Source organism: Condylostylus longicornis, unplaced genomic scaffold, assembly GCF_029603195.1.
Source record: "Condylostylus longicornis isolate FDR11 unplaced genomic scaffold, ASM2960319v2 ptg000002l, whole genome shotgun sequence".
In the NCBI taxonomy this organism is placed as follows: Eukaryota; Metazoa; Arthropoda; class Insecta; order Diptera; family Dolichopodidae; genus Condylostylus; species Condylostylus longicornis.
In genome coordinates, this window is record NW_026577971.1 from 958,709 (window position 1) to 982,256 (window position 23,548).

Sequence of the window (23,548 nt, forward strand, 5' to 3'; positions counted from 1 at the left end):
GTTTTAGAACTTCTCAAACCATAAAATTTCTTATTCGCTATAAATTCGAACTTGATCTACAACAAAATACAAATTTTGCGTGAACTATAAATTCAAAACAAATAAACAAATAAAATATGTATTAAAAAATTTTATTAAACTATTTTTATTTTCTTTTTTTAGGTTGATTTTCCATTATTAATAAATGCCTTAAATAAATATGCAACAAATAAATCAATTGATTTACTGTATATTAATAATTCAACAATAGATGTATTAGAAAATGATATGTTTAAAAATCTTCGATTACACAATGTTCAATTGAGTAGTTGTAAGATACGAAAAATCGATGATGGTGCATTTAGAGGACAAGAGAACGATTTAAAAAATTTAAATTTACAAGATAATCAATTAGAGGAAGTACCAAGTAGAGCATTACGTTTATTAACAATATTAAATTTATTAGATATATCAAAAAATAAAATTCAATATATACCAGATGGAGCATTTCAAGGATTAACAAAATTATCAACATTAAAATTAAATGATAATAATGTAACATTATCAGTTGGTGCCTTTAAAGGATTAGAACGTACATTAAAAAATTTAAATTTAAAAGGTACAAGACAAAAACGTGTACCCGAATCAATAAGAGGTTTAAAAAATTTAGCATTCTTAGATTTATCACAAAATGGTATTAAAGATTTACCAGGTTTAGGTGGTATTAAAACATTTGAAGGTTTAGATTCATTAACAGCATTAAATTTAGAACGTAATTTAATACAAAGTTTAGGTGAAACATCATTTTTTGGTATAAGAAAAACTCTTAGTTCATTGAGTTTATTGAATAATTTATTAGCTGAATTTCCGGTTGGTGCAATACATTCATTAAGAGAATTAAGAGTATTAGATATTGGTTTCAATTTATTAACAACATTACCAGAAGTTGCATTTCGTGGTAATCCAAGTATAACACTATTAGCATTAGATGGTAATCCATTACCAACAGTACCAGAAAAAGCTTTAAGTCATTTAAATCAAACCTTAAGAGGGCTTTCATTAGGTGGACGATTTTTACATTGTGATTGTAAATTAAGATGGGTAGCCGAATGGATTCGTAATGGTGATTTACAGGTAATAAAATATATTTAAATAAATTAATTAAAAATAATTGAATAATATTTAATTCAATTTCGTTATTAACTAGGTAACATCACGTGAACGAAATCCACAATTTTGTGGTTCACCAAATCGTTTTAGAGATCGTGGATTTTATTCGATTCAACCAGAAGAGCTAACATGTCCCGAAGAAGTTAAATTAAATGGCCCAGTTGGAATCATAGATTCATTACAACCAAAAGCAAAACCGACTCTTCCAACGCACATTACATCATTTAGAACAACATCGCGACCAAGAAATACCACAACTGTCAGTTTAGAAAATATTTCTACTAGTTCGACTACTGAACCATCATCAATTTCATCTTCATCGTCATCCTCTGGTACAACAACTGAGTCAACAACTGGTTCTACAACTACAACATCAGTTACAACTCAATCCAGTACAACAACACTAAAAACAACACCGGCCACAACAAAAGTAACCACAAGCAAAGCAATAACTTCACTTACGGTATGAATTTTTTTTTTAAAAAAAACTTTAATACATTATTTTAAGCTATTGGTTTTTATTTCTCATTTAAGACTAAATCGCCAAATCAAAATCAATTGGGTCAAGGTAGTGTTGGTGCTGCATCATCTTCATCTTCTGTTTCATCATCAGTATCAAGTGGCTCTTCGTCGCCAGTAAATGGCAATAGCAATGGAAATAACGGACCCCAAATTGTGAAAAATCAAGTATGGCGTCAAAATACTTCACAACAAAAAATCCAACGTCCACCATTAGTATTAGGTTTTCCACCACAACGTGGTACGCGTATCGATGATGCTAATGAAGTACAAGTTAAAAATGCATTCCGCATGGATAATTCGGTTATAATTCAATGGGATTCCGATACAGCAAATATATTAGGATTTCGTGTTGTATATCGTTTATTTGGTGAAAAAAGCTTTAAACAAGGCCCACCACTTGAAGCAAGTGAACGTGAATTTAAAATAAAAAATGTTCCATCACAAGAATGTATTATTGTGTGCGTTATATCATTAGAAGAATTACATGTTACACCAGACACAGTACCATATTCACAATGTAAAGAAGTTCGTACTGTTGCATCACAAACATCAAATATGGATAAAATTACAATAGCTGCAAGTGCTGCTATTTGTGGTACAATTATTGTTGCTGTTATAGTTTTTATTGCCGCTAGCAGGTAAATTATAAAATTTAATTATATAATTTCATGTATATTAATTATAAATTTCTCATTTAATTTGAATTTTTTGACAAAAAAAAAAATATAACATATGCAACATAGAAGACGATCACGTAAAATGCAATCATTAAGTTCTCAACAAAAAAGTCCATTACCAATGGGTGGATTACCAGTTAATTGTTGTGGTCCAACAGGAAGTCCCGGGCCATTAGGATCAATAGCAACTTTATCTGCATTTAATACTCATAAGGTGATTTCTAAAATAATAAAAACCCCAGACACTTAATACACCATTAGCAATGTTTGTTCTATCCCTATACGAATTCAATATTAAACACGTACAGGGACTTAAAGTTCTAGTAAACATTTTTATTCTTAATTATTACTTTAATAGGGAAAATCATAAAGTAATTTTTTAATTACCATTCTAATTTGAAATGCACCACCAAAAAAATCAAAAACTATAATGTAATATAAAAATATTCTGATTTGAAATAAAAGGCCATTTGTAATTAAAAAAAATTCAGAGGTCATATATAAACAGGACATTGGACTTTTGTAACCTTAAAATTAAAATTTATTAAAAACAAAATTTTTTTTTCTGAAATGTAGGCCTTTTGAAAGAGAAAAACAATTTCAAAGAAAAAAAAAATGTCCGGAAAAGAAAAAATTTCCATTTTAAAGGTTTTTATAAAAATCTCCCACACATTCGTTTGTGTGTTTCATTTTGAAACTTAATTAAGTGTAGAATTTCTAAATAGAAAACATTACGTGACATTGTAAATTCTATTTTAAGTTTTGTATATAAAAACAAATATAATTCATAATTACAAGGATATTCTCGGTTTTTCAGTTACGGGTTGAATAAAATATAAAGGATTAAATTATTTTTTTTTATATTAGGCCATTTATACAAACATGTTTAAATTTTTTTGTACTATAATAAATTTTTTGTATGCATTAATTTCCATGGAATCATAAAGGAATGGGATCAAGTATCAGCATACAGCGGCCGTTCAATACCAAGACCAAGAATATATCCAGTTGATAATCAAGAAGATTTAAGAAGTCATTTTTCAGCTATGGGAAAAACTAGTAAACCAAGGTAAGATTAATAGAATGAATTGAAAGAACAAAGTCTGGGGAAAAAAAATACTTTGAAAATAAAAACAAAATTATAGAGTCGAAATTAAGTCAAAAATTATCACGAAACCACAAAGCGCACTTATTCACCGAAGAACAAGAAAAAAAAAAAACAAAATTTTATCAAAATTTTTTAAATACCCTTGCTATACAAACAAAATTCTAAAGAACTTTCGTCGATACTTAAAACGCACATCCATTTTGGTTTTATTTTGTTTTATCAATGTCATTTAAAATTAATAGCAACAATTAATCTAATATATAACAAACTAAAAACAAATTAATTAAATAAAAAACAAAACAACAAACAAATAATTTTTACTCTAAAAATTCAAAATTTTAACTAACAAACAATCAAAAGATTACATTCACACACTTACCAACCATAAAAACAAGAAAAATAAAAAAAATTGCTTTGGTTTTAAAAATAATTTCGCACTTGTTGGGTTTTTTTTTGTTATTTTTAAATCGTGGTACTAAAATATAATCAGAAAATATTGATAATATTGAATAATAATCAAAATTTCCGAATCAAAGTTGAATCTCGAAAATTCATTTTGGCCAATATTGAATTTTTTTTTTAAAACATACATACATTATACATAAATATCAAAAAAAAAAAAAAAATCATCATTAAATCATACACAGATCAATAGCTGATGGTCAATCTCAGCATAGTTTTTCAAATAATTCCCATCGTGGATATTTAGGTTCAGCATTTCCATCTAATTTAGTTAATTCAAGACCAGAATTACGTCAATCTAGACAATCATTAGCTGCTGCTTCAGAACGTATGTCGCGTGCATCATATGCCGGTTCAATACATGGTGGTGGTCCACAAAGTATTGCTTCAAGTACACGTCGTTCTAGACCGAGATCTAGATCACGTGATCATTTAAATGGACCACATATACATAGTCATCGTCCAGGAAGTAGGTAAGTATCAAATTGAATCAAAGAAAAAAAAAGAATCAAATTGCAATAATAACCTTAAATCGTAAAACAAATATACCAAATATATTGTGTAAAATCATGTAAAAAAAAAAAATTAATAATAATCATTAAGTAATTACAATAATTTCTCATTTCAATAATTTCTCGAACAAAAGAAAATTCTTTAAATAAAAAAAAAAAAAACAAAAAATCTTTAATTGATTTAAAAAAAAAAATTGGAATTCACCATATTATAAGAAATTAGAAAAAAAAAAATTCTCACGCAAATTTCTACTAGTCGTTTGAATCTTATATGAAAAAAAAAATTTTTCACCTTAGATGCACATTATAACTGCACAACTCTTATACATATTTTTAACGCTCCACTAAAACAAACACGTAATTCTTTTCCTTCTTAAAAAATAAACTAAAAATATAACAAAAATCTTGGCTATAGAAACTGTTATTTTGCACGCAATGGCTTTTTTTTTTCATTCTCCTTCTCTCTGCTTCGCTCTCTATCCTTATACACATTTCTGTTCTAATATAAAAGGAAAGCTTGTTAACGACGCAATTAAAGTAATGATAACTTTTGTTTCTCTTTAACCTGTTTAATGCTACTTTTGAATTTATGACTCAAGCATAATCAAGCAATTCATTTTATAATTATTATGAAATAATAAAAATCTTTGGTAAAAACTAAAATAATTTTTTAAATGTACAATTTTTATATACTCTAAATTCAATATATTATCAAATTATGCTTATAAATTCATTAATGTATTTTAAAAACGTCATTTGACATACGAGGTGTCACTCGGATCTCAAGATATTGCATTATTTCGATTAATACAATACACCATACGATATTTCTGAAAAATGTTGAATTGAAACACGTATCGCTTCTCACAAACTGTCCGAAAGATTGCAAAAAGAAATTGTTATAGCTGGAAGAAACTTTGGATTTTGATCCGCGGCACATACATAGAAATTTGTGCACGTAGAAATATAAAAAAGCAAAACCTGCAAGATACGCTTAAATATATTATGCTAATCTTGTAGACTAACACTTATTAAATTGCTTCGTTAAAATTTTGAATTTGTTTAAGCTACATTTTATTTTTTTTACTTTTTTTTTTATAATTTTTTATAATTTTTTTTATAATTTGCTAGAATTAATTTATTATGTATTATTATTAAAACAAAACTTAAGCTAAACTGACGAATTTTATTTTAAAAACTCTCTCTTAAAACAAAACGTATCGCTTTACTTGAATCTCCGAATTAATCCTAAAACTCTATAATTTGTAAATAAACAAAACTTTCATACTATAGTTCATATTTTAATTTTCATAAATAATTGTAGAAACTTTAATGAAAATAGTATGGGTATTTAGAATGTAATTGATAACTGTAAAGTATGTATTAACTAACACATTTAAAGCAATAAAAAAGGTAATGCAAACAACTGTGTTGAAACAGTAGCAGTAAAAATGAGGAAAATCCACAAATATTTTTAAAATTTCAATTACTATGCAAAAATCATTCTTTTTAAATATGAAAATAATTTTTCTTTTCTCTTTTCTTTCAATTTTTTTTTTATTTTTAAAACAGGTATTCAACAGCTGGATCTACTCATACATTAAATAATTATTGTGACACATCTGATAATTGGACTGATCATGACATGGATATATATATGGCGAGAAATCCAACAACACGCAACGGACTTGTGCCATTATGAGGACAACTTATATTATCATGATATTTTGATATGAAATTAAATTTAGATGAGATTTTCTGACAATATGTTAAAGGTGACCGCCGTAATTGTTGCACTAATAATAATAATAATAGTAATGCAATAATTACTGCCGCTACCATTTCTAATCGTAACATTTCTAATAATAATAATAATAATAATAGTAATAGTAATAATCATTTTCAATTCGAACAACATCAACAACACCAATCACAGCGACGACGATATTATAGTAATAGTTTTAGTAGTAGTAGTTGTAGTAATAGCAATAATAATAACAATAATCATCAAAATAATAAAAGTAATAATTATAGAGAAAATAATCAATTTGATCATATCAGACGTGGTTCATTACCATTCATTTTAGAAAGATCATTAATGTTACCAAATCAATCAAATCATCAATATATATCATCATCAAATATATCAACATTAAATCCACCACCACCAGATATAATTATTAGTAATCAAATAAATCGAAATACAACCACTTTAAATGATAATAATAATTTCAATTTAAATATTTTATCAAACAATAATAATTGTTCTATTATTAATCGAAATCGTTTCAAAATACAACAAAATGGTAATATAAATGGTAATGAAACATATCATAAATCAATAAAATATTTTAATTATGATAATAATAATAGTTGTCGTGCTAGTAGTTCTAATAATATTTATAATATAAATAATAATAATAATGATAATGATAATAATAATTATTTTAGTAATAGTAATAATTTAAATTCATTGAAAATTATTTCAGAAAATCTCAATTTAAATGATAATAATAAAAATATTGAAAATATAGAATTAATAAATAAAAATATTAATGATAATAATAATAGAATTATTAGATCACCTAATGATTATCAACAATCTAATGATAATAATGATAATAATAATTGTAATTTAATTAAAAATAATGATAACATTAACAATGACAATTCTAGTGGTAATAATATAAATCAAGATAGCAATAATATTAATTGTAATATTGATGATAGTAATATAAGTATAAATTCAATAGCTTATGATAAATTAAATGAAAATTTAAACAAAACAGATGATGAAAATTCAATAAACGAAATCAACGACAGTTACATTTAAATGCAAAAAAAAGAAAAAAAAAAAAGAATTAATTATATACACCATTACTAATTTAAATAACATATACAAACAAAAATTAATAAGGAAGAATTGAAAGACAAAATTAAATACAATTAAAAAATTAATTTCAATATAGTTCTCAAAATGCTATTCAAAAAGTCAAAATATTAAAATAAATTTTGAAACACTATGAATAATTTATTAGGTGCAATTTTTTAATATTATTAAAATTCTATATCGAAAATTTAATAATAAATAATGAGAGTAATAAAAATTTTAATTAAAAGATGAAAATTAAATATTTAAAATAATAATAAAAATTTAATAAGAAAAAGTAATTTTTATTTTTGCAATTGATTTTTTCTTAATTATTTAAATAAAATTTCAAATAAAATAATGATATTTTTTCAAATCACATTCCAATTACTAGTTGAATTAGCGAAATTATAATATTAAAAATGTCTATCTAAATAATGAATTTCTTTTTTTTTGTGTCCTATGCTCTTTACCTTCCCCTATTTTATTAAATCAATATTTAAATAAAATCCCATATTAGCTAAATTCATACAAATTTCTTTTCTAAAACAGAAGAAACAACATTATTAAAATTAATTTTTATTGAATTATTAAAATTCAATAAAAAAAAACAATTAAAATGAATTTCTACCCTGAAGTTAATTAGCATTATCACGAATTCCGTTCGTAACCGTGAAATTCAAAAAATTACGAATGTCATATTGTCAATTCCGAAAATTTACGAAATAATCGTACGGAACAAGTAACTTAAACAGAACGTTCATTGTAAAGTTTTGAGTTTTGATTTTTTTTTTTTTTGAGTTTGACTTCCTCTAATACAGCTATCGTGATGGGAAACAGTTCATTATAATTGTGTTCATTATATTTTTCGATAAATGGTGTTTACATTGTTGATTAATAAACTCTTCGAATAGAATTTGTGATCATTCTACTTCATAACTAAGTTCGTAATTTGTAGGATGCTACGAGTGTAATTAATGATAGAACTGAATATTTTAAAAACTATTAAAATAAAAAATTTCGCATTTTTTGTTAAAACGAGCTCCCAGTTATTTAATTAAACATCATTATTTTTATAAAAAAAAAAATCTATAATTGATTTTAATACTCCAATAGAGGGCATTCAAAAATTATCCAAAATCTTTACAAATCCCTATATTTTTCTACATATTACAAAATATTATTAAAATTTTTATTTGAAAAAATAAAAAACAAATTATAGGTGCTTATTTTTAATTAAATTAAAAATTATAAAAAAAATAAAAATGAGAAATATTTGAGATAATATTGTGAAAATTCTGATATTATTTCAATTCCATTTCAAATATTTCATTAAAAAATATAATAAAAAAAAAAAAAGAAAAAAAAATTCCAAAAAAAATGATAAATAATAAAATTAAATATGTTTGTAAATTTTTTTAAGTGCTAATAAAATTTAACAATATTAATTAAATATTTTATTTTAAGAGATTTGAACAAACAGCAAAAAAAAATATGGAAATTATTGTAAAATAAAAATTAAAAATAAAAAAAATTGGAGCAAATATTTTTTATACATAAATATATTTACATAAATTTTAGCAAAAATACAAAAACAAAAAAAAATTAATTAAATTATTAAATGAAAAAATTGAAGAAAAAAAAATTTATTGTAATAAAATATTAATTTTTTTTTTTTCAATTTTCTTTCATTTTGTTCGGAAAAAGAATTTTAGTTTTTCCTCATTTCTTTTGTTTTAATTTTACTTTTTAAATTTTTCTTATTTCCTTTAAAAATATTATTATAAATTAAAAAAAAAACATTTTATATAAATATAAAAATTAAAATAATGTTAGAAATATTTTATAGTTTAATAATATATAATTAAATAAAATAAAAATTTTGTATTTACAATTTAATTTTTGTATTATTTTTGTTTTTCTTTAAATATATTTTTATTTATTATCTATTTTCCTGTTTCAAATTTTGTGAAATTCGGGTTACCAAACAAATAAATTAAATATTCAAAATTTTATTTTTGAAATATTACAGAAAATTTTTCAAATAATCAGCAGAAATAATAAACACAATATAAGAAAATCTGGAGTATAATATCAATACTGCATTACTGTATAATTTTGGAATCACGGCAACAATATGTTCTAACTCCCGAATGAAATTTTTGCGGACCAATGTGATTTTGCTGAACTCTTAACGATACTGGTATTTTAGCAGAAAAATATCGAATTTAATTTTAATTTCAATTAAACTTATTAATTATAGTTTATTAGAAAAAAGTTTACGTATATCAAAATTTTTAGGAATATATAAATTTCGGTGCATTATTTTTTTTTAATTTTTTTTTTTAATTTTAGGGTAAAATTTTCCCCATATGGAAATAAATGGATATAAAAATATTGTGATAGTTTAAAAGTTAATCCAGTGTTTATATACATATGCATTTTTAAAATCAAATTGGATACAATTCGAACCAGGAAGAAATTATTAAAAGTTTGCAAGAATATTTTTTTTTTGCTTTATTGCAAAAAATCACATAAACTATTATTTGAAAAAAAAAATCTTGTCGCTGAAATAAGAACAGTATAAAATAATTATAATATTACAAAATCTAAAATAATCCTAACATAATTCTTTATTAGCAAATATAATTTTGTATATATATAATGGATGATTAATTAGATTGAACTCAAGTTATATTTTATTGTTATTCATATATACACAAATATACCCCTGCCCAACAATATGCTTAACCATCTCCCATCTAATAATAGACTTAATACGAAATTATATTTTGAATTTTGAACATTTTGTTACTATGTTGTAGAAACCAATTAACAATTAAATTAATATTATACCTAAATTATATTATATGCATTAAATATTTAACTATGTACAAAAATTCAAAATATTTCCTAATAAAAATTTTTATTTTATTTTCATTTAAAACAGACCAAATTTATATAATAATTGTGACAGTAACTTTCATTGTACAATTATAATTGCAATTATATAAAGCAATCATAAATTATATTGTTCACATCCGATACATGTGCGTATATTAAAAAAAATTTTATATTTTGTGCATTAAAATATAATGGGGAAAAAAAAAATATTAATCCCTGCCTTATTATTAATAAATTATAATAAATTTATTATACTTATAATTGCATTATTTAAATTTCATTAATTATACATTTTATAATTAGATAGAATAATTTACAATAACGAAAAAAAATAATTAAAACTACTATTTTCCGTTTAAGGGAAAAAAAATAATTGCACAAATAATAATGCATATAATGAATATTTTTAACCTTAAAATCATAAAATAAATAAAATTCTACGCTCTAATTGAATTTTATCTCTATAATTTAAAACACATAAAATTTGATTTTAAATTATAATTTTGATATATCAGCCTTAAAAGTTGTATAACTTAAAATATTTAACATAATTTAAGATTAAAGTTTGGTAATTAATTTGAAAATAAAAAAAAAAATAAGAGGACGTAAAAGCATTGGGAAAATATGAATTCTAGCAATAATAGTTATTTAACTCATAGTAAATTTATCTGAATTTCACTGTATAACAAATATATCACTGTTTTAATTATATGGTATTATATCTACTCTCATTAAGTATTATGAAAAATAACAAATAAATGTTTACTAATTACAAAATTTATAAGAAAAAAAAAAAACAATTAAATTATAATTTAAATTTATTGCCTATTTAATTTTATGAATTATTTCTATTTTGCTCATTATATTGAAATAAAGATTTAGTTCAAATAGAGATTTAGTTTAATATTTTTTTAAAAAAATTTAATTGAAAATTAAATTTGTTTACTTTGCTTGTAAAAATTTTAAAACTTAATAACTTATACCCATATTCTGTTAGCCGTATCACTTGAGGTGATGGGGTATTATTGGTAGAATTTTGTTTTTTAGTATAGAATTCCGAATTTTTAACAACCCATCACGTCAAGTGATGCTACTAACAGAATATGGGTGTAAATAAACTTAAATTTTTAAATGAACTTAAATTATTTTGAATGCAAACTATTTTGTTTGGAAATGTCGGGAGCCTGTTCCATAGAGAGACAGACACTTTATAAATTATTTGAAAATAAATGAAATGTTTTTTTAATTTTCTCATCTTTTTAAAACTTATGTTTACTCGCTAATTAAGTAAGAAGTTGATTTTTCATTCATTCAATTGAATCTCACAATTTTAATTAATTTGAAATAATCTTCATTTGATTAACAACACTTTGTATAGTTTATTGCACTTTGAAATCAAATTTTTAAACAAAATTCTGCATTTACTTTTTATTTACAAAATTAAAATAATTTTCCTCAACTTAAAATACAACTTGAGATAAAATATAATTGATATTATGTACTCATTATTATTAAATTTAAATAATAATCAAAGATAATTACATGAATCCTCCCGTATAAGAATAAATAAAATGATATTATATTTAATAAAGAAAGCAAATAAGCAGATATTCACGGATTCATGAAAGAATACACAATAATATCAGTAAAATATTTTATTTTAAATAATTTTGATAAGAATATTATACAAAAATATTATAAAAGGAAAATAATTATAGCATATTATCACATTTTCTTATTACATAAAAGGTGCATATAGGGTGCAATAAATTCAAAGATAAATTTAATTTTTCGATTCACATTCGGTTACATTTAAGGGCACTTAGCATAAAAACTGACGTACACGCCATACATAAAGATTTCTTTGTTGTATATTTATGCCACTTGAAAAATTCCCAATAATAAAATAAATTTAATAAAATAAAATTGAAATTAAAATATTTTTTGCATATAATGTGCATCCTTTTCAACATAAAAAAAAAATAAATTTGCTCTGGGGTAAACGATTTATGTATATGTACATACAAAGATGAATTCAGGATTAAAAATATTTTTCTTGTTATACTTTTTTATAATATTGATTAAAACAAGAAAGGATTGTATATGAAATAATTTTATCATAAATTACATATTATAATTTACATTTATTTTGAATAAAATTTTGATGTTTACTTCCTTAATTTAATTTATGACTATTAAAGCTTAAAAATTAATTTTCGAGAATCGAGTGTCTTTACCAAAATAAGAAAAAATAGCATACTTTCAGGCGAACGCAATTCATATACAATAAACAAATTCAATGAGTTTAAAAATAATCATATTTTTTTAAGATCTTTAACACTCACTTTAAAATTACTATTATTATTGTCTTAATAGTCCCAAAATTCTCATAGTAATAAATATTAAATACTAGCTAAATTTAAATCCATTCATTCTCATTTAAATTTTTCACTATAACAAAATATTACGACCGAATGTGTTGAACAAAAAATTTAATTTTTTTATTCCTACAATTTGCATTCTTTCGAAAGAACTAAATGCAAGAAAACTACAAATATGATTAAGCAATAATAATTATTATAATCCTTTTGACTTTTATTGTACTTTGTTTTTTCGATTACATTTTATATACATAAATCTTAATGCTAAATAACAAATATTTTAATTGATAGCTAATTTATATATTATATTAAACTGAGGGAAATTTTATTATAATTTAAAATAATCTGGTAATTTAAATTTCACAGTCTTAATAAGGAAAAAAAGCCTTTAAAATAAATATCCTTGAGAGAAATGAAAATAATAATAAAAACAATGAATAAACATATTAATAACAATGAATACACAAATTATTACATACAAGTATATTTCACATCCATATTTGATGTAAGTATAGGGTGTTTCTTTAAGCGTTTAAAATCAATATGAGGTCATATGCTTTTTACGTGATATATTTGAAAAATTTCGATTTTGAACCAATTTTTTTTCGCAAATTTCATAACATCGCCGATAAATTCCATGTTCTTCCTAAAAAAAATAATCAACATACGTCAAATGATTTTTGCCGAGCTAATTTATTGTTAAAAATATAACCAAAGCGGTGAATGGCAATGGCGGATGAATTCCGTTGTTAGTCCAGAACAAGAGCGGAACGCAAAAGCAATTGAACAGTATTTTGCATATTATGTTGTCACATACGCATGGAAACAGATACTATAAAAAAAAAAAATCGCCAGCTATAATATATGAATTTAGAATACTTCATCGGTGAAATGTGCAGTGATAGTTTCGCTCTTATTCTGTTTTCAATTTAATTATAGCAAAATCAAAACTCAAAATGAATTTCGATTTTGGAAATTTTTATTCATAAATGTCAATTTCGATATTTTAGAATGCACAAAGCAAATTAAATGAATTTTGACGGTCTAAACTAAACTCTATACAATACGCACGCATTTCACGCGTTAATCATGAAAATGTAAAAAAGTTAACCGTTATCCAACATCTATATTACGTTATACATATAAGTATAAAAAAAAAAGAAAAAGATAAAAAAATATAAAAGAAAATTTTTCTTCTTAACTTTTTCTATATACTCTTAAAATCCATATGAATGAAAAAAAATAATAATAAAATATTAAAGATTTGTTCGCTTTCGCTTTGCTACACATATCAGGGCTATATTATCAAGGAATGCGTAATAATTCGTTGTTTTTCGGTTTTTATTTCTGGTAAAAAAAAAAACCGGCGGATAAAAATATGGTCTATTATAGAAAGTTTAGAATTTTTTTGTATCTTTTTAGTTTTTTTTCCCTCGACGGCCCCCCTTATCCTCCCCCCCTTTCCGACAATATCGTATTTTCATGACACAAAAGATTATCCTTCTGTGAATAATGAAAAATATCACATTAACGATGTTAAATTGTGCTTTTCTTTTGTAATACCATAAAAATAAAATAAAAAATAAAAAAATTGAAAAATCCAAAAAATATAATAGCAAAATCACATTTATTACCACAAATGGGTTAAGTTTTTGCACTGTTTTCCGATTTCTGGTTTTTATTTTTTCATTTTTTTTTTACTTTGTCTCGATTTTGTATGATTTTTTTTTTTGTTAAATATTTTTCGCTTTTTGTTTCATAAAAAAGTTAAAGTTATGTTATAAATTAAAGTAACAAAAAATTATAAACAAAAAAATAACAAAAAATGGAAATTTAATAACTTTTTCAAGTTGTTTAAAGTTTTTTCCATTTTTATTTCTATTTTTTTCACAAAATGTAGAGAAACCAAAAGAGAGAATAATATTGATTTAAAAAATTTTAAGGAAGTTTTTCTTTTGTTCTTAAATATTTTTTTCTAAAATTTAATTACAAATGCCATAATTATTTCTTTGACCACCAAATAAATGAATGTAAAATTCAAATTGAAATAAATATTGAAAAAATTTATTAATTTTCTGCTTAATTTAATATTATAAATTGTAACTTTATACTATTCCAGAATAAAGCACTAAAACTCTACTAAAATATGGCAAGCACAATATGAATTACTATGTTTATATATTATGGAGAGGGATGGCAATACTAAAACATAAATCGAATATTTTCCATTCTTGAATTTTTTATTTCATATATTCCAAATTGCCCCTTTATTTTTGTGTATACAAGAAACACACTAATAATGCAATTTATTGAAACTCTTTAATAAAACTTTATTTTTGCTCTCTATATATGTAAAAATAAAAAAGCAAAAAAAAAAAATTTTGTTATTTATTTTTATACTTTACTGTATGAACAAATAAATAGCATTTTTTATTATAAAAAACTTTACTATTATTATTAAAATGTTTATTATTATCACTTACATATATGTATGTATATAAAATAAAAATTTATTGTGAAAACTCTGCCATTTTTTGTTATATTTTAATCAATGCCCTGGTAAGTGGTTAAAACATAAATGTGTTTTAATAAAAATATACAAAAAATGAGAAGTGGAAAACATTTATTTAATAAATATTTTATTCATGAAAAACACAAAATTAATTTATAAAACAATTTTTTTTAATTATTCTTATTCATTTTCAATTTTCAATAAATAAATATCATTGAGAAATTTGAATATATTTCAATTATTTTAAAAAGAAATTAATTAATTAATTCTTCAATAAAAAAGAAATTTTATTTAAAATAATTTAATTTTTATTCACCCTTTTTTCAAATAGAATTCATCTTTGAATCTTACTCGTAGAATTCTACGAATTTTAGAAAGTTACGCACGTAGACTAATTACGCACATAGAGTAATTATAAATCTCAATCGTTTATATTGTGAATCTGCAATGGCAACATTATTTTCCGTAATGTCAAAATCATTATTTTATTATAGCTTTCAAGTGACAACATTTAGATTTTTCAAATTTTATAGTAGATATTTAAAAAAATAATACACATTTCAAAAAGCAATAGATAATCCAGAAAAAATTGTTTAATTAAAATAAACTCGTTTTCCCTTAAGAAAATTTTAATAATATGTAAATAAAATAAATTCTACCAAATACTTACATTTCCCTACAAAAAAATTAACCCACCACTCTTGAATACTCGCTTTCTACGTTTAAAAATTTCATTAGTAGAATTTTTACATTTATTTTCGTTACGAGTTTGATTCATAATTACTCTATTACGAAATTCGTAATATATTTTTACTACTTCGGAATTCACAATACTCGTATAAAATTCGTAGTTTCTCCAAATTTCATTGCTACGAGAGAGATTTACAATAAGAGAGATTTTGAACGAAAATGTTTGTAAATTAAATAAACAAAGCAAATTATTTTAACTCAAAATTATTTTAACATTTCACCCATAATTCCTGATGTCCTCATCATTGTTATTCAAAAAATTTCTTCATTTTCTGAGTAAAAGATTGATTTTCTGAGTAAAATAATTTCTGAGTGAAAATAATTTTTTAATAATATTCCTATTTTAAATACTTTATAATTTACGCTTATTTTATTTTTTAAATAATATTTATTAAATTATATATTTTTATCGCTTATATTCCATATATTCAATTATTTTTTAATAAAATAATTCTGTATATATAACAAATATTTTGATATGACGGATGACTACTATTACTTAATATAAAATTTTTATTTTTAGCAGAAATTACCAACAAATCAGTAAAATTCTTTATTAAAAAAAAGAGAACAAATTGAACAATTTTAAAATTTTAACAATTAAACAAATTTAATAAAGAAATTCACATTAAAAAAGAAAAAGTATAAGAAAAATAAAACATGTACTCGAATTAAATTTTTTAAAAATAAAATATATAAGTAACAACAAAAATAAAATAAAGCAAATAAAATTTCTCGAAAAGTAGTCAAATTTAATCTCTCATATCAAAATAGAATCCAATTGAACACAGTTGATAGTTAACGAAAATTTAGTCATATAAGATAATTAAAATTAATTATAATAAAGTATATATAAATGTATATAAAATTTAAAAACAAAAACATAAAATTTAAAAATTAATAATAAATTGTAAAAAAAAAAGAAGCAGAAATTAAAATAAAAAGTTAACAATATTTTTCAAAATAGTTTGAAATAAAGAAAAAAAAAAAATTAATAAAAATTAATTAGAAAAGAAATAAAAGAAAATTTAATAATATTTATAAAATTAAGTTAACATTATATTATTTAAGTAGCAGTAAGTGTTATAAGCTAAATAAATACTTATGATGGTAATTTTTACCCACACAACAGCATTTAAATAATTATCATAATAATTAATAATGATTTTAGAGTATAAAATTCAAAATGGTAATATAAAATTTAAGAAATTAATAACACAAAAAAAATCCATTAATATTTTAAAATATTGTAATTAAAAATCTGATTATTTTATTTATTAATAAATGTCAATAATTATTACGAAATATAACACCAAACTGATATCACCAATTTTTGATTATTACTTTAAAACTCAAATAATTTCATATAATAGAAATAAAAATCAAAGCTGGCATAAGAGATAATGCAGTAAAACTGTATTATAAGGTACTATATCAAGTAAAATCACAATACATTCAAAAATTATTGATTTTAAATTGCATTATTTATCGTCAATTTTCGGGTCTGAGATAAAAGTTTCCCCTTAAATTTTTCTATTTTTACAAAATATAAATTTCTTATTCCCATTAATATTTCAAGTACCCGTAATTCTTATTCCTGTTAGTATTCTATGCTAGTACAATACTCGTAATACCAATAAATGACACAGAACCTCATGACCTAATAGGTTATTTAGCATAATTATTTTTTTTAAACTAAAATTCATTTATTTACTTCAAATTAGTTGAATTTGGAATAATCTATAGGAAGTAAATTAAATGCACTATTCTTAAAGAGGACTAGTAATATAGTAATAAATAAATAATATAACAAAAAATATTAAAGAAGAAAATAAATGTTAAATTTAAAAACTTGATCTTTAGCGTAAATGCACTTTTTTGTTCGAATAGCTTTATGATTATTCAATTCTACTATAATTTATAATTTTAAAATTTTCTCAAATTTAATTTAATTAAAACTTTTTTATTTGTATAAGATTTTAAACAAAAAAGAAACCAAAATTTCAATTTATTGATTACAAATCTATAGATTATAAATAAAAAATAAGATTTTTTATTAAAAATTCTAAAAAAAAAATAATATTTAGCGTGATATCTAGAACCTATTCCACCAAAAATAAATTGTTAAATATGTAGTTAAACTTCTTTATTTCTGCTGTTATTAAAAATATGGTTTGATAATTATATAAATATTAGAGTAAAACGAAAAAAAAAATAATTTAATAAAAATGGGAACAAATATTTTTAAATTTCGTATATAAGAATGCATTTTAGAAAATTTTCAATTCAAATTTTTTAAATTTTTTAATTTTTTTATCATATCAAAAATTGTGTACAATATTAAACTTATTTGAATTTCTTATTTTCTTGTTAGAAAATAATTTTTCCCAATAGTTTATTTTTTACTTTAGTAAATTTATAAATTAAAAACACAAAATGTAAATAAAGTTAATTTTTTCTAAAGGCACCAATTTATTATTCACCATATTCTAATTAGGATAGATAGTTTAAATTAATTATAATAATTAATAATTTTATTAATTAATAGCATATATGAGTTGGAAAAATTTTATACCAATATTTAAATAATTCATGAATAGAAAAAATTTCATTACAAGTAATAATCTTAATAAATCTAGAACATTGATTTTTTTTTTTCTTTAAATATATTCTTATAAAAACAAAGTTCATTTGAAATTTCATAATATAAATTGTCATGTTTCCAAAAATGTTTAACATTATGACACATTTAATTTAATGTTCTTTATTATACATACAATATTATTAATTATATTCGCATCATTTAATTAATAAAATTATTATTTTTATAAAGAATTTCATGTTAATAAAATATTATATAAATATAAACTGCCTTAGCACGATTTCAGCTATTCAGATTCATAAATTAAAAAAAAAAAAAAAATTAAAATAAAAAATGTTCTTCTTGAATGTTATAACACGAAAAAAAAACAATTATTAATTATTACACACAATTAAAAACAAATATACTGATATAAATTCATTATAAAAATTTATAAAGTAAGAATCAATAGCAAAAATTATGTAGAAAAAATGTTACAAAAGCAAATAAAATTAATATACATACATATATTAGTTGAATAATCAAAAATGTTATGAGAAATAAAAATAATATTGCATTATATACATGTATAGTGATTATAAAAATTTAAAATAAAATTAAACTATTGCAGTTTTATTTAAAGAAAAACTAACATAATTATGGTGGAAACATTCATTATCCAGGGTTTTATTGCCAAAGACTAAAAGGGTATGTTTCCCTTATTATAATATATACATACAACTTCCTATTTGAAGAAGCTAAAAACAAAATCTTAAGACATATATTTCCATAAGGCGAGATTTACAGGATACAGAGATTCATATTTCTAAGATTCACAGAAATACAAAGATTCATACTTCTAGATTCATAAAGATACAGAGATTCGTACTAACTAGAAAAATCCATATTTTCTAATACAATAAATTTTTGTATTCATATTTAAAATGAATTAGGTGAAAAACTTTTGTGTTCGAAAAGAATTCGATTAATTTCAAACATTACCCGTCTTTTAAATCAGTATTTCTGAGTGGTATTTGGAAGCTAAAACTAGAACTATAGAAATTGTAACTAAGAACATTTTGGAGAGAATTGTATATGAAATAATTTGCCCTTTTAAAACATCTAAAGAAAAATTATTTTGGCGAAATAAAAATATTTAGTATTAAAAAGCAGTCGAATCATTAAATGACTCTTGAAAACAGTACTAATTTTTTGAAAAAAAAAAAACTTTTTTAAGTAAAAACTTTTCAGGAACACTTATTCTATTTACGTATCCCTCATCCTCTTAGACAGAGAAGTGTAAAATAAAAACTATTTTTATAATATTTAAAAATCAAATTGAAATATTAATAAAAATTAAACTTACCCAGGTATTTCAATACAACGTTCAACTCTATATCGCATCTCTTGAGTGAATTCTGCCCATAATTGAGCTACTGCTGACAAACCACTAAAATACATATTTACTGTAGCCAATAGAGAACTTAATCGAAACAAAAGAGAGTCCGGAATAGCTGATTTTATTTTCCAAGGATCAAACTATATTACATAAAAAGAAAAGAGATAATAAATATTCATATATTTTAAGTTCCTTTTTTAAAACTACACTTACACTATATTTTCCTTCAAATTCATCGTAAGGATATTCAGATTCTGATTGTGCATCAGGAAACATATAATATAACATTTGAATTAACTCTTTTTCTTTCAATGGTCCATCTAATTGTTTTTTCTTTTTACTCTTTTTTTTATTTTCCATTTCCTCCAAAACACTTTTCAGATTAGGAATTTTAGATTCTGTCAACAAATTAAGTGGATTACCCTCAATAAAATTTTGAGAACTCGCGACATCATATGAACTACCTAAAATATTTCCTATTCTTTTATTATTCTCATGTAACTTCAAAAATTCTTCTAAAGCATCTGTTAAATAATATATAGGAATATTTCGTTTGTTTTTTATATTTATTCGAATTGACCATAATGGTGCTAACATCGGTTTGAGTTCTGAATATGTTGCAGAATCTATAACTACATTTTCTGAAATTTCCTGCCACGTACAATGTAAAACAAGCTCTTCTATTGGATCAATTGATACACCGTAAGGTAAAACACAAAATTTTGTACCTTCATTTTTGAATTTTACTTCTTCGACTGGACTGTCTTCCAGATCAGATGAAAAAGGTATTTTACATTTCAAAAAAAAATCTCGATTTGCAAAATCCTTGAGTGAATACGTTAATTGAACCGAAACAGTAACCGCAGTTGGATCAAGATATGTATTCTTTATTTTCACTTTAAACATACACAAAAGGTCTGATAAATAGCGACACGTTGGTGGAGTTTTCTCTAAAGCCACTATACTAAAATTAATACGAATTGATGGAGACTCACTAACTCCTAAAAAGACATCCAAATGCTTCTCCATCACTCGAATAAAAACAGGAACATCTGTGTTACTTTCATTAACACTAATACAAGCAGAGCTTAGAAGAACTTTGAATTGACTTTCATTAAGCAGAGATCCATTTGCCATTTCTATAACAACGAACTCACGCAATCCGTACCACATTGCTAATGGATGAATACGAGATGAGTTTGCTTCATAAATGCAAAAGTTATTAGCGAAATTCATAAGATCTAAATGAGTTTGGCATTCTTTTGACTGGCTTTCTGGAGAAGTTTTTTCAGCAGAAGATGGCACTTTTTCATTTTCTAAATTGCTTTTTTCCTCCTCCTCATCAAAAATTCTTGCTTTATAGTAAGTAACAATCATTTCTACATCAGCAAAAAATATATTTTCAGAACGTGTTTCCCAACTGGTTAAAAATAATTCATTTTTCTTAAAAGATCTTCTGCACGATCTATATGGCAATTTCCAATCCAAAAATATTTCATCCAAGCGAGCATTGAAAATTTCCCACTCGGATGCCGTTGTAAAATCTTGTTTGAAAAACTCATTGTCGTCTATTTCCTCAGCCATATTTAAAAAAAATTAAAAATACTAAGAGTAATTTATTTCTTTTACACGTAAAGAAAAAAAAATTGCTTTACAACTTTATTGATAAACACAAATTTGCTGTCAAATAACAGCTGTTTCGTGAATAAACGTTTTTGCTGTCACAATTCACAATGAATTTATTTGATCAAAGTTGAATCTATTTAAAACATTCACAGTAATGTCAGAACAATATCTACTTTTTCCTGGAAAAATTAACTTTATCCAATAGCCCGTGGACTAATGTTATATTGTAATTGTTGAAAATTATGTTATTAAATGCAAATATTAAATATACCGTGTTTCTTTATAAAACTCCGACTTCTTATTGTGATCTTTACACACATAATTTTTTCAGCACGACTTTCTTTTGATTGGACCAGATTTTCTGTATTTTTTTAACGATTTGTCCTGAACTTTTTAACATTTAGTAAAATTTTCGTTGATTCATACTTACCTCAATGCAGCTATAGATGGATCACTAAAATAATCGCTTTTATCAAAAGAGAATCGATACTGGAAATTTTTATTGTGAGACTCGACATTCAACACAAAATGTCATCTGTTTGTGACAATTAAATGAAATTTTGTTTATTTTGAAAATTTCAAAAAACAGTAGTATGTGTTCTTTTCAGATAATTGGCCTAAATTCGAAAAGATATGCATAACATAATGCCAATTTCAGTTGTAAATTTAAAGTTTTAGATGTCATTATTACATTTCACTACATTTGAATGTAATTTTAGAAAACTAGTTATAAATCTTCCATATATGTACTCAAATTTTTGATATCAAACTTATGTTTTAAATTCGCAAGTAAAAGAACGTGGCTTGTGTAACTTCGACATCATTTTTAAAATTATTTTTCCTTTAATTATATTTAGATCATGGAGACTGAATTAAAACTTACGGCAGATACTGGTGATGATGTTCCTAATAAGAAGGCAAAAGTGGAAGAAAATCAAAATGTTGAAACCTTTAATGAAATGAAAACGGATGAAGATGGAACAATAGAAGCATCAAAACTATCAAAAAGACAAATAAAAAAGCTGCGAAAACTCGCTGAATGGGAAATTAAAAAAAAGGAAAAACGTCTTAAAGAACGAGAAAAATATCGTCAAAAAAAATTAGAAGCTCTTGAAAAAGGTGAACCTAGAACGGGTCCCAGTCGAAAAGAATTAAAACGAAATAAAGCAGCAGAAAGTAAAAATTTTTTAAAAGTTGCTGTTGATTTAGATTATGACGATTTAATGATAGATAAAGATATAGGAAAGTGTGTTAAGCAGTTACTAAGAATCTATACTATTAACCGTAGATCTCTGGCTCCAGCCAAACTATATTTTACTGGAATAAAAAAGGATGGAAAAATTCATAAAAGTTTAGCTAAAAATGATGGCTATGAAAACTGGGACGTACAATGGGCCTTTAATAAAACATATCATGAAATTTTATCGAAAAACGATATTTTGTACTTAACTAGTGATTCAGACAATGTTTTAGAAACATTGGAAAAAAATACTGTTTATGTTATTGGGGGAATTGTTGATCATAATCATCAAAAAGGATTATGTATGGATCGAGCTCAAAAACTTGGTTTAAGAACTGCAAGATTACCATTGAGTGAGCATATAGATATGAAAACTAGAACTGTTTTGAGCACAGTTCATGGTAAGTTAATAAACAAAGTATAAAATCAAAATCTTCATGGAATTTTATTTTTTAGTATTCGAAATTCTATTAAAAGTGTCAGAGGGTATAAGTTGGACTAAGACGTTGCTAGAGGTTTTACCAATGAGAAAAGGGGCAAAACCTAAGGAATATACCTCTAGTTTTAATGGTGATAAAGATTCTGACATTGAAGAGTTTGATAAAAATGATACAATTATTCAAACAGAGGAAAATTAATTTATAAAATGTTAATTGTTGTAATAGTAGCTTGTAAAAATATATTCAATTTTATTATTATAATCAATTTTTAATAGGTTGTTAAACATTTGAAATAAATACATACATACATAATTTATCATTTAAGAAAATGAAAGATGTTTGTATGTAATTCTCTTTTAGAAAATTTTAAGATTGAATTTAATAAAAAGTTTTACGTATTGAGCTTGAAATGACCT

General features: G+C 23.0%; 3 protein-coding genes across 7 annotated transcripts in view; 2 read left to right on the top strand and 1 right to left on the bottom strand.

Annotated features, from left to right (window-relative positions):
• The window catches only part of LOC129605822 (probable serine/threonine-protein kinase DDB_G0278509), a 91,057-nt gene extending 84,913 nt beyond the window's left edge, over positions 1-6,144 (top strand). Inside the window, exons 5-11 of one of the 4 annotated variants that reach the window (XM_055515801.1) lie at positions 163-1,113; positions 1,187-1,612; positions 1,684-2,309; positions 2,418-2,562; positions 3,296-3,417; positions 4,104-4,391; positions 6,003-6,144. In XM_055515801.1, the coding sequence (XP_055371776.1) occupies positions 163-1,113; positions 1,187-1,612; positions 1,684-2,309; positions 2,418-2,562; positions 3,296-3,417; positions 4,104-4,391; positions 6,003-6,132 (2,688 nt within the window). In that variant the 3' untranslated portion in view covers positions 6,133-6,144. Of the gene's footprint in view, positions 1-162; positions 1,114-1,186; positions 1,613-1,683; positions 2,310-2,414; positions 2,563-3,295; positions 3,418-4,103; positions 4,392-6,002 lie in introns of all 4 variants that reach the window. The other 3 variants (XM_055515793.1, XM_055515812.1, XM_055515808.1) reach the window with 3 other exon arrangements.
• The window catches only part of LOC129605842 (rab3 GTPase-activating protein catalytic subunit), a 28,794-nt gene extending 7,312 nt beyond the window's left edge, over positions 1-21,482 (bottom strand). The window contains exons 1-2 of the mRNA XM_055515821.1: positions 20,040-21,482; positions 19,794-19,966 (exon numbers count right to left, since the gene is read on the bottom strand). Of these exons, the coding sequence (XP_055371796.1) occupies positions 19,794-19,966; positions 20,040-21,410 (1,544 nt within the window). The 5' untranslated portion in view covers positions 21,411-21,482. The remainder of the gene's footprint in view (positions 1-19,793; positions 19,967-20,039) is intronic.
• Positions 21,483-22,023: 541 nt separating this feature from the next.
• On the top strand, positions 22,024-23,519 carry LOC129605430 (tRNA methyltransferase 10 homolog A). 2 transcript variants are annotated; one of them, XM_055515212.1, is made up of 3 exons: positions 22,024-22,161; positions 22,310-23,093; positions 23,149-23,519. In XM_055515212.1, the coding sequence occupies exons 2-3, from the start codon at positions 22,313-22,315 to the stop codon at positions 23,328-23,330; spliced, it is 963 nt and encodes a 320-aa protein (XP_055371187.1). In that variant the 5' UTR covers positions 22,024-22,161; positions 22,310-22,312; the 3' UTR covers positions 23,331-23,519. The 2 variants fall into 2 exon arrangements, with proteins under 2 accessions (XP_055371187.1, XP_055371178.1); XM_055515203.1 differs by having other exon boundaries at positions 22,056-22,241; positions 23,149-23,517.
• The last annotated feature ends 29 nt before the right edge of the window (positions 23,520-23,548 follow it).